This window comes from Topomyia yanbarensis, chromosome 3 (genome assembly GCF_030247195.1).
Source record: "Topomyia yanbarensis strain Yona2022 chromosome 3, ASM3024719v1, whole genome shotgun sequence".
Classification (NCBI taxonomy): Eukaryota; Metazoa; Arthropoda; class Insecta; order Diptera; family Culicidae; genus Topomyia; species Topomyia yanbarensis.
Genome location: NC_080672.1, coordinates 428,305,474 through 428,318,416, shown reverse-complemented (window position 1 = coordinate 428,318,416; position 12,943 = coordinate 428,305,474). Strand labels below are relative to the sequence as shown.

General features: G+C 38.5%; 1 protein-coding gene across 3 annotated transcripts in view; it reads left to right on the top strand.

The window, feature by feature from the left end:
* LOC131691420 (LHFPL tetraspan subfamily member 3 protein) overlaps positions 1 to 8,351 on the top strand; it is a 49,447-nt gene extending 41,096 nt beyond the window's left edge. For all 3 annotated transcript variants that reach the window (XM_058977791.1, XM_058977790.1, XM_058977792.1), the window contains exons 5-7: positions 7,777 to 7,917; positions 7,984 to 8,085; positions 8,148 to 8,351. In XM_058977791.1, the coding sequence (XP_058833774.1) occupies positions 7,777 to 7,917; positions 7,984 to 8,085; positions 8,148 to 8,350 (446 nt within the window). In that variant the 3' untranslated portion in view covers position 8,351. The remainder of the gene's footprint in view (positions 1 to 7,776; positions 7,918 to 7,983; positions 8,086 to 8,147) is intronic.
* Positions 8,352 to 12,943: the final 4,592 nt, after the last annotated feature.

Below are 12,943 nucleotides of genomic sequence, written 5' to 3'. Positions count from 1 at the left end.
TAATACGTCAGTGTAGTAATATGCTGATTCTCCTTAAGGAGCCAAATTGGGTTTTATTTTCAAATTTATACAACAAGTACATATTCCGTATCTTAGGTAAAGTCATATTTTCATGTTTCGGATTCTCTTCGTCGGTAGCAAGCAGCTGATCAGGTCGCTAGCTAGACATTAAAACTCCTAGGGACGTAGAGGATTCCTCGTTCATTAACCGTTACTGAACGAATGAACATTCCTTTTTTTTACTAGAGACGTAGCCAGCGCCAGGTACGCCGGGCATGCAAGGGATCATAATGCAAAACATGTTGTTTCTAAGTGATCGTTATGCAATGTCAACTGAGCGATTGAAATCGAAATTCGAAGATTAGAACATTCTTTGTAAAAAAAACATTTTAAATATATTAAAATGTAAAAACCGGATATAAATGTCAAACCGGAGGATTAGGGAATCTTCAGTATAAATAAGGAACAACAGTGTACTCGGTTCATACAAAGTAGTCTTTTTCTACTAATTGGGATAGACCTTCTGCTGTCGTGTTCCACTTCAGCTTTTGCATGTAATGAGCTTAGGAATCAAGACCACTCAAATAAACTGTTGGAACCAGGCTTGTTATTTGCTCAAACAATGAGCGAAATACACCGATTAAAAATAGAGCAGCACAAAAACACAGCGATGTGCAGAACGACCGCACAAAGAGAAACATGAAAACGAAAAAGAGTAAGATCTGTGCACCAAGAGCTGCATAATTTTGTTCAAAGAGTCGCCTTGAAGAGCCACTTTTTTGTCACTTGAAAGCAGGTAGAAAAGCGAATCAAACTACAATTCAGATAAAGTTTGATCGGAAGAACGTTTTAAAAATGTTTTTTGGTTGCCTTCTCTACTTACGAGCGCGTGGGACCAAGATACACACTAAAGAGCCTCTTTATTTCTACTCTTTGTGGCGTGCAGCCATGGAGTAGAATACACGTGTGGGAGCAACACGCATCGGAGTGAAGTGGTTTATTGCGAAAGAGAAGAGCGGTGGTTCGCATGAAAAGTGCAAAGAGCGTTTGTTATTCTTCTCTTTATTTGCTCTGAAGTGCATAACATCCCTGGTTGGAACGAGTACAACGTCTTATGCTCTGTAGAATAAAACTGTTTAGTTTGCGCAATAAACTGTCCTTTGGAGTGAAAGATTGCAGAGTTTTCAATAATGTCCGAAGAACCCGGTTTACGCACGCGAACAGTCGCATTTTCGCATTTGTGCAAATGGAATCGTGGTTCATACACGCATTGTGTGCCCGAGACCCATGAGAGGCGGATTTCAAATTTTAGGTTTGTTCCAAAGTTTCGAGTGGGTAATTACACTCTCGGTTATTTTCGAGTAGTACTACCCATACTACCCACATTATTCGCCGGACCTGCCCATGTAACAAATTGTCACAAACTTCTTTATTCCCCCCCCCTTCCCCTTGCGTAACAAATGCCTTAGATTTTTTTCTTTAGTAAAAATATGTTACGTAACGTTCTGGCTTTTTACCCCTCCTCTATAAGTCTCAACTTGTTATATTTTGTCGTACTCCCACCTCTCCCTAAAATGTTTGTGGTTATATCAAATCCACATAGAGGCAAAAAACGTATGCGCGATATTTTGTACTCATTACACATTTTATGGTACTTCAAATTTAAAAATGAAGCTACATCCTTGACTTGTGTGTATGTACAATGTGTTTGGTAATGTTGTCAGACACATGAGAAATTTTTCGATACCTTTACAACGATTACTAATAGTCCTTACCATTTCTACATGCGATAGTTGAAAAACGACAATCGTGGTATTTAAATATCCTTTCACATTACCTTACTGAATATACGAATTGAACATATGCAGAAAGATTATTTTTTTAGGTTACCTATCGAGATAAGTGAGTTCCATAAGTAGGAATTCGGCAAGACACTGGTGTTTTCGTGTAAGGCCAAACATTCGTGATGCGTAACACTTTCTGTAGATGAAAATGGTGTTTAGAGTTTCAAAAGTTGCCTTTGTCTAGTGCAACTATGTCGGTCATACAGTGCTGATAACGTTAAACAAAGTGGAATCGAAAATTTTCCAAAATCGTTCTTGTTGCGAGTATATGCGTGTCAATCCACAAAGAAATCTTTGAACATATCAAGGATAGGTTAATACGCGCCAATTCTGTGGATAAACGGGGTACTACAGACAAAACTGCTCAGAAAGCGCTGAGGATAGCTCATCTACAGAAATAAAATCGAACAAACAGTCTGCAATACCATTACCGGTTGCTAAACCTGTGACGGTTGGTGAAGCAATAACAACAACTGAAAAAGCTGCGCTTAGTACCTTAAAATCAACAGTCATCAGTAAGAAATGTAAATGTTTGTAAATATATTTCCAAATAGTGGCATTTTAAAGTTTAAAGTTAAAATTGTGACCTTTTGTTTAGCCAAGATTAAATGATTTTATAATGTTTAGAGGAAAATATTTTTAAACTGTCTGTTATACAGTACTTTACCAGTACCAGTTATTATGACATTCTGTAAGTTATAATTTTCGAAGTGATAACTGATATTTTGTAATTTACGTAAAGGTTGTTAAATGAATAACAAGTGACTCAAATCTATAAATATGGTTGATTACGATCATTTCAGCATCACTCTATTCCGACAAATGGAATAGAACATTTCGTGTCATTACGGCTCTTGCTTCCCGTTTGCGAAGAAGATTTGCTTTTTGATTTGCCTGTTTTTAAATCGTTACAATTTATTTGATTCCAGTCAAACATTTGCAATATTTTTATGAGTTACGGTATGTGCGGATGACTTTATAGTTACTTATGGCTGTTAGAATTCGTATCATATGTAAATCACATGATACGTCATCGAGTAGTCTTACCAATCTTGCAGTTATGATTCTCACATTAAATCACAACTCTAATTGTTGCTTGTTAATTGTGAGTAAGGCATAAACAATGAAATAAGCGCATCTCCATCGTATAGGACTTGCTAAAACGCTTGCTATCACGACATCGAGCATGTTGTTTGGCTGTGCGCAGAGTACTGTGCTGGCAGGTCCCAACTAATTGATTCCCTTCGGACCCTAGGACGTCCTGGCAAGCCATGACCACACCTACATTTTTCTCATCTATATCTTTTTGAAAACTATTGATGTCCAAGTTTAATACATTTTCCCCTCATTCACAGTAGAACCCCATCAATCTCTCCCTGTATCTACAACACGGCATTGCTCCTCGAGTCTACGATCCATACCCTTCTTAACCGTTCATCCAGAACATTATGATATACCTCACAAGCAGATGATATAGAGAACATCATGACAGCATCGGAGTGTCAATAATTATCCGAAATATCGACCCTCCCCTCGCCCTTGCGATTACAGGCTGGAAACCACTACAACAAAGTGTGCATATCCGTCACATTGATTAACCAGCAAACGACAATGTCAATTACATAATATGTATCCCACTTCCTACCTTTTACCTTCACTAACATGAAAGGGGAGCAAGCCGCTCCTAAATACGGCTTTTCCTTCCCCCACTAACATGTGCCATGTATTTAAAAAATGAAATGTCGGCCTCGTTAGGCTACCGCATTTGGGCCTAAATAAACTCATAGACATTTAAATTTCTAAAGCGAATTTGTTTCTGTATTCACGCGGATGAACGCGTTTGTTATTTTTGTAGCAACATTTTCAAAATCAATTCGTTCATTAATTTTGAAATTGGATGCGACAATAATTTAGTATATGATTTGCTAAACAAACACTCTGAAAAAAATTCTATTTGATTGAAAACAATTAGCTATTGACTTTATTTTCACACTCATTATCCAGAACGATCGAATCGGCATGAGAACAAAGGAGCACAATTCCGAAAAAGCTTGTATTGATTGTACGGAAGAGAGAGATGACACAGGTGCTCTTGGTTAGATTACAATTGATTGATTCTTTTTCTAGCTTTGCTTTCCGATTTCTGTTCATTTCTTTCTTTTTATTCCCTAACCAACCACAAAGAGCGAGATACGTTGTTTCAATACGTGTTCAATACTCGAAACAAATCGTTGCTCTCTAAGACCATATCTTCACGTCTAACATAATGATGTATGTAGACCTACTGTAGCGATGAAATCGAAACGTTAATCCCAACTCACCAACTAAAAGATGCAATCAGTCGCAGCATTTTAGTCGCACTTCTATGGACGTAATTTGGCAATCATAGAAAACGGCAAAAATACTGGTTCCTATTGTGAACATAGATGAAGAAAAAAAATTGGAAGCAAATAGTGGACGAAAAATACGTGATTAATTGACAATCTGTAATTGAAAAGTAATCGGCATTCGTTAAAAGAAACGATAAAATTACGACGATTTGCCCTATTCCTATTATATACGATACTTCCTATGATCATCATCATCATCATCGTAATCGATCAATCCGGGTACTCCGAATCATGTTCGAATGTAATTCAGATTTCCAGGTTTCTCGATTTTGGGCTACCAGTCTCTAGTCTCCTTGAACGCTCAGCGCACGTGCATTTTGCTCGATTACACAGAGCCAGCGAAATCGACGACTTCTTCTTTTTCCGGCATTCGCACCGCATGTTCAACCCACTGCAGTCTGCCGTGTTTTATCAGCCTTCAAAGGACAGCATGTTTGTATACTCGGTACAGCTCGTGGCCCCAGTAACAATTAAGGTTTTATGACACTCTTGAAGTCTCACTAAAAACCTAGATTGGACTTGTAGTGTGCTATAAAACTCAAAATGTTACTTGGGGGTTCATACGTAGGCTGCAGGAGTTTAGCTGACTACGTAAACCATAGAAAGTTCTTTTTGCACCCACAGTATGGCTTTTGATCACGTGGCTAACATCGGTATCACACGTCACTAGTGTTCTAACATATATGTATTCGTCGACAACTTCGTACCGTATCCCCTCTCTCTACCAGCTATATATTTTGTCTTCTCAGATTTTATAAACAGTCCGATTCTTGCAGGATCTCTTTTGAAAGGCAAACATACCTTCTCCACTGCTCTGCCTATGAAGTCGAGGTCGTTCGCGAACCCAAGAAGCTTATGGGATCTTGCGATGATGGTTCCGATCTTTTGCCTATCAGATCTTTGCATTGTACCTTCAAGCGTTAGGTTGAACGATAATTTAGAGAGTTAGCAGACTTTAAATCCATCTAACGTTACAAACGAGTCGGATGTTTCTCCGTATATTTTGACGCATAATCCGGCGTCATACGAACCGACTTAAACAGATGTGTCGGAACACTATGCTCATTTTTCACTGAATCGTACGCTGCATCCAAATCCACAAACAGGTGTTGAGTCCGAACGTTGTATCCCCGGATTTTATCTATAATTTTACGCATGGTAAACATTTGGTGCATTGTTGATCGTCCTTTCCTTTGTATTCGCCGGCATACAATTCAGCCAACGGGCGTAGTTTGCTAAACATAACACGGGAGCTAGTACCTTGTAGGCGGCATTAAGGATCATTATGCCTCGATGGTTATTGCACGCGAGTTTGTGGCCCTTCTTGAAGATAGGACATGTGAGGCTAATCAACCAATTCGAATACATTTCTTCCTTCACTCATGTTATCCCGATCACGCTGTAGTTTGTTTCGTACAGTCGGTTAATCCAAACTTTTCAAAGCTAGGGCGGGATTCCGTTTCGCACATCTTTTTGCTCTTCGTCTAGTGAGGGTGGATCCATAGCCTGTTCATCATCCTTAAGCCTCATTCCACCTGACAGCCACTCCTGTGCGATCTGTCAACAAATTCTCGTTTCGGTAGTTAATCATGACCTGGGTCGGGGTGCTTCTCTTTGCCTCAGCGAGTACCATTTCGTCGCGCTCACGTTTCCTACGCCAACGAAGTTTTTTTCTCAGCTGCTCTCAGAGCACTATAGCGTTTCTTGTTTTTGTTGTGTAGCCGCTGCAAGCATTAGGCTTCTGGCCTGGTTTTTCTCGTCCGTCACCCTTTGGTACTTCTGTGGCTGTTGGATCTGTTGCCACGCTGCCTTCAGAATATTTCTTGTTGACCGATCATCGATTCGTTCATCGAGCTTTCGACCATAATCCTCGACAACACCTTCAGCTGGTAATCGCTGTATGTTCAGTCGCATGGTTTTCTCAAGCCTGGAACCGATTATGCTGGATAGTCTTGCACGAATCTTATACACCGCCAAATAATAGTCAGAGTCAACGTTCGTACCTCGGAAGGTTCTGACATCAATGACATCGGAGAAATGTCGATCGACCATCGATACATGGTTCAAATTCGGCATTCGGGTATCTCAAGGTGTGCTTCCGAATACTGTTCCGTGCAAAATTGGTGCTACTCATAGCTATTACTCTGGTTGCGGAGAGATTTATCAGCCTTGGGCCGTTTGAAAATGCTAGTAGACTATATTCCATCTCGATCTTCGTTTTTAACAGGAATATTTATTTAGCTAGTCAAAAATAATATGCAATTTTTATAGAAGAGTGTGTTAATCGATAATTCGTATTAATTCAACCAGAAGGCGAAATTCCCCAACCATTTTCTCACATTTTCAAATTTTATGTCATCGCGTTCGTATCTTCTACAATACCCCTTATTTTCGGAGAAATATCGTTACACCATTTTCATCAACACCAGAAAATAACTGCTTAAACAAACTAATTGAATATAATCTACGAATTTCTCTGCAGCAATAATAAAAATACACAAGCTAAGTTGAAATCGCATTTCAACCATTCCATTGCACAATCGAAAACCATTCAACTAACTAATTGAATCTCGATTCGAAAACCTCTACCAAAACAATCTTGTTTATGTTTTCATTGCACCAAACCGTTACATTCTCCGGCGAAGAAGCAGGCCACGAAAAACTGCTCTCCTCAGCTCCAAATTGTATTGGTATTGGGAGGCTGTGTTACTGTGACTAATGCAATTAAGCTTTACACCATGCACTAAACGGGTTGAAAAATCCATAGTTACTGAGCATGTCTTTTCAATTTAGACCACCCTGCTATATAAACATTTCAGCTGCTAGGCTAATCTATTCCTATCTGAATTGAATCGTTTTCTTATGCAATTGAAACTAGCAGCACGATTATGCCAAAGGCGCCAAAATCAGCAGGCGAAGGCCGTTGTTTGACCATGGTAACGTACTTTTCCACCCGCATTATTGTTCCAATGGCGGTCATGAATTGTCGAAAGTTCTATGATTAATTTCCTTACCGTCAATTCGGTTGATTGTCATGTGGGGTACAACGTATTTTACGCTTGGTTCAGTACCATTTCATGCGCCTGATCTAATCTGAACTTACCATCAGGGTGAGCTTTCCCCGCTTTTGTTATGGTTCATGACTATAATCGCTCGGTAGTGCTAATATGCAAATGTACTTCTGCTACTAAATCGTTTGTTATGCTAATACCGATGACTGTTTAGTAACCGACCATCTAGTGATCACCCGTGGTTTCTGTATTGGAGTTGAGCTCTTGTGTCACCGACCAACCAAACCGAGTCCGAGGAGTGTCTTTGATTAAGATCAACCAGCAGACAATCTCTTTTATTCATTGTTCTGTTATTTCCCAGCTTTGTCTCTCAAAGTGAATTAGACCGGCTATGCAATAGCTTTTTTTGATATACTTACATTATTACTTTGCGTGGTTCGTAACGGTTTCCAAATGTCAACTTTCGTTGTCTACTATACTTGTAATACCTGTTCAAAATGTATAAAAATATTTTATTTTATCTCTTTTCAGCTCTTTGCATGGTGATTGCATGTGTATCATTCCCGTTCGGCTGGAATTCGGACGAGTTCAGGAAGGTCTGCGGCCCCGAATCGAATCGATTCGAAGTTGGTCTCTGTGGGCTACGATGGGCATATCCACTGGCAATAATCGGTACATTTTTTAACGTCATATATGTCCATGAATACACTTAATATTTATTCAACCGTCCTTTCCTAGCTTGCATTGATGGATTTATCCTAGCCACCCTGTCGTTCATCCTAGCAACCCGTCACGTCCGGCTACAACCAGAACCGCAGTATCAAAGCAGCATGTACAAAGGTAACTATGATTTCAAGTTTCCCGGTTTCGGTTTTCCGCTTAATCTCCCGCTCGCTTTTAAGGTGAAATCAACAACGCCTACGTCACGGATGCCGTTAGTATTGCCGGTTCGCGCAAGTCGTTGAACCTGCAGCCGGTCCTACTGGTTGCACCGCCTCACCATCACATGATGACCGGTAACGACACGCTGTCCAGTCGGGCGGCATCTCGTTACGGCGTTCCCCGGTCAGACTATCACAGCTCACTGCATCAGTTTCAGCTGTAAAGAGGGTAAGCTTTTTCATTTATAGTAATGAGATGGGCCGTAAATTTGCTGCGGACTAGGCTGTTTGCTGATATGCCCTTGCGTGGTATAAAATCGTATTTCCCTAACGTAATTATCGTTGGCCTGTACATTTCGCTCTACCGCTGACTAGTGTTGCAGTTTTTTGAACCATAGCTGTTATCTGACGTTCAGTTTAAGTTAATTTGGAAGGTTCAGAGGTTGCAAGTGAAGCCACCCCTGAAACGAAACTGAACTTATCGCTAGCGAGGACTACAACCATTCCTATTAAAGACTCAAATCAACAAGGTTGTGTTCAAGTCGGCATAACGGCTTGTTACGACGACAGTGTTGGAAGTTAGTAACAAATTAATGCATTTTAATTTATTTTCTTCGTTATGAAAATAAAATTTTACGTTTTTACTGTAAGTAGGATAGTTATAAATGCACAAATATTCTATCGGACATTTTCACAACGATATTTGTACTTTTATTTTTAAATATGTTATTTACAATTTTATTGTAGCATAGGCATTGTAGCAAGAAATACACGAAAACTTAGACTTACACAATAAAAATAATTTTGGATGACAGTCCATTTTTTTTATTTATCAATGATTGCAGAAAAAATGTCTATTTGATGACTTATTATCAGAGCTACAACACAGTGTAAACTTGGAAGACGAATGAGTTGCACTGAGTTGAGTGGAGTGAGTTTAAGTACATTTAACAGAGAAGGACTTGGCTCGGAAATCTAAAACACGTTAACTCCTGAACCCTACGAGCCAAAAGACGAAATTATGTTAAGGTACTGTAATGAATTCTATTCATAATAAACTTTTGTTACAGTTGTTGTTTACCATATCAGACAACTAAAAACCCAGGACAGTCGTAAGGGGTAATACACAAGCCTCCTTCCCCTCCCAACGTCCCTGCTATTACAAACTCAACTTGATGTTATCTCCCACTCGCATGTACCAGGCCCAATTTTCCCTGGTTTTCGGCAGTGAATGAATTTTGCATTCAATTTCTGCTTTTAGTTAAAATCAATTAAGTCCTATTTTCGTAGGTATGAGACATCGAGCAATTCGTTGGGGTGTTCTTAGCGTTGAAGTAAATGTGGATACCTGGCAATCCCTATCTCTAAATCTGTGCGGTAGGATCGTTATAACTACAAAAAATATCATTGATTCCATATCTCTACATTTAAGCGATTGTTAGATCATACACTGATAGAATATATTCGTAAATCGCTAGGAATTAGTTTTGTATAGAAAATTTTCTAAGATGAACGAAAAGAAATCGTGCGACCAACGAAATATACGTAAATGTTTATTAAAATAAACGAAACATTTCGTTTCATTCACGAAAAATAATGTCGTTTTCAACGACGTCATTCGTGCAATGTACACTAAATAAGAAAAATTTACGAAAACCTTCGTTCATCAAGCGGCCATTTCGACATACTACAATAAAATCGAGTTTGCCGGATCTATTTAATTAAAAAAAATCGGTGTTGTCAAACATCGATCCCAAAAGATCGACTGAAAAAATAAGACGATAATAAATACGAAAACTTTTCTAAGATGAACGAAAAGAATTCGTGCGACCAACGAAATCGTTCGCAATATACATAAATGTTTATTAAAATAAACGAATCATTTCGTTTCATTCACGAAAAATAATGTCGTTATCAACGATTACATTCGTGCAATGTAAACTAAGTAAGTAAAATTTACGAAAACTTTCGTTCATCAACCGGCCATTTCTTCGTACCACGATAAAATCGATTTGGCCACATCGCTTTCTTTAAATTAAAATAATCGATGTTATCAAACTTCGATCCCAAAAGATCGACTGAAAACAATAATAGGCTAATAAATATGAAAACCTTTCTAAGATAAACGAAATAAATTCGTGCGAGCAACAAAATCGTTCATCATATACATAGACATTTAAGGAAATAAACGAATCATTTCGTTTCATTTACGAAAAATAATGTCGTTAACAATGCTGCAATGTACACTAAATATGCAAAATTTATGAAAACTTTTGTTCATCATGCGGCCATTACTTCACACCACAATCTTCAATAAAGGTGAGCAGGTTGAAATAAAATCGATTTTGCCAGATCGATCCATTTAGTTAGTTAAAAAATCGCCGTTGTTAAACATCGATCTTAACTTATGGATTGAAAAATTAATATGCTAATGAATACGAAAAATTTCCTAAGATGATCGAAATAAATTCGTGTGAGCAATGGAATAGTTCGTAATATACATAAACGTTTATTAAAATAAACGAAACATTTCGTTTCATTCACGAAAATAATGTCATTATCATCGATAACATTTGTGCAATGTAAACTAAATAAATAAAATTTACGAAAGCTTTCGTTCATCAACCGGCCGTTTCTTCGTACCACAATGAAATCGATTTGGCCACATCGATTTTTTAAAATAAAAAAAATCGATGTTGTTGAACATCGATCCCAAAAGATCGACTGAAAACAACAACAGGCTAATAAATACGCAAAGTTTTCTTAGATGAACGAAATAAATTCGTGTGAGCAATAAAAAATCGTTCGTAATATACACAAACGTTTATTCAAATAAACAAAATATTTCGTGTCATTCACGAAAAATAAAGTCGTTATCAACGATAACATTCGTGCAGTATACATTAAATGTGTAAAATTTACGAAAGTTTTCGTTTAGCAAGCGGCTATTCTTGTTCATGAAATGAACGAAACCTACTATTTACAATGCACGAAAAGACTTCGTTGCAGAAAACGACGAATGAATTCGTGCATTGCATGCTCGATTTCGTTATATTTAAGCATTTATATTATCAGTGTAGTTCACTTTATCGAAAGGGGCGGATGGGCTGGTGTCGATGTGACCTTTCAGAAGTAGTGAAATAAGTCCGTCGGGTTCGGGATTGCAAGACGACGGCAAAATTCAAGCGAAGAGAAACAAAGGGTATATTGTTGCGGTGATTCTGCCCGCCATAACTGGTAGAAGTATAACAGAATTTTGGTAGCAACATTTTGAACATTTTAGCAGTTGTCAGAATCTGGATGCCAGATTTTGTTTCGAGTTGATTCGCAATAAGTCCAGGCGGACGATGAATTGGAATTTTGGCTGTCAAGTATTCCGGAGCCAGTATTAAAATTTGAATCGGTTGTGTCATTGGAGCCGGATACTACAGCCAGAATTCCGACTCATCTGCCGACTTTCCTTTACTAGGTTTCAGCTCATGTCACGTGTGTCACGTACTTATGAATGCCTTATAGTTTCTCTTTTCAATTTCAATGTAAGAAAAGTAAGTTGAGAAGAGAAATAACGAGGCACTACATATTGAGTGAATAAAAAGAGACATCGGATGGTATAACTGGGAGACTAGAATGTATTTGAGTTAATTTCTTGTACTCTGTTTGTGCTTGAGTTTACGGTGCAGCACAGATAACAGACATGTACGCTAGAGCAAAATTCTTTAAAAATCCGTGTAACCTATCAAATTGATAAATATTGACATTTACACAACTGTTTGCTACACGTTTTTGACAGCTGTACTTCACCTACATTGTATCGATCACTGCGCCACCTACAAAAGTTAGCTAAACGTATTTCAGACGTCTAATTTATTCGGAATTTCCGTTGCGGGTGTTTACACACATTTCGAATCGAGCTTGAATGTTTGTTATCTGTGGTTGCAGTTATCATGGTGTGTCAGCCATAACTGCGACCTAAAAAAAGTTTATTACCGGTGTCATCAACTGCGTTTGTAATGAATATGGCTCCTATAACCTAAGATATCTCTTATTAGTAGTGATTCAATGTTATCATTCAGGCGGGTTTCCTGTATCGCAATGCGTTTTGGGCCCCCCCTTAGTGATAAATCGTTGTAGGATACTCAAACTAGATCGCATGTCGTTGGTATTCCATTGCAGGGCCAACTAGTCACTGTTTCGATTCCCGCTGAATCGGTCGAACTGTGCTTCCGAATCGTGGGCTTTAGAACGCATTGAACGGAGTACCGTTTCAATTCAATGGAGTATCGTTTGTTTGAAAATAATATCCGGGGTACAGACCCGTTTCGGGGTAACATCGGTTAATATCGGGACATGTTCTGTGCTTGTCGTTGTTGGAACTTATTGCTACCACGGCTCCAGGGCTAGCGGACGATTCACTGATGCATCGCTTGTATTAAATTTTGGGGTAGCGTTACTGTTACCGTATTACGATTACAGTATTTGTCAGACTGCACGTCTGACGACGTGGGATTGATGCCAAATACTTTGGTGATGACATTCTCCTTAGCCGTAACTTGAAGCACAGACTAACAGACATAACACTCGAAGTGGGAACGTTTTGTCATATAATGGAGTTATTAGCACGAATTCCAACGATAAAATTCAATTAAATGTATTGCTTACTTTTCAGCTGCCATTTGCCCAACTATACACGCTGCAGAAATATAAATAAAATGACAAAAATTGGCAGCTGACTTGTTTCACAATAAAATACAAGGTGTATTGTTCCCATAAGTGTCGTTAGATAGTTACGCTAGGATATAATGGGTTAATCTTTCTTT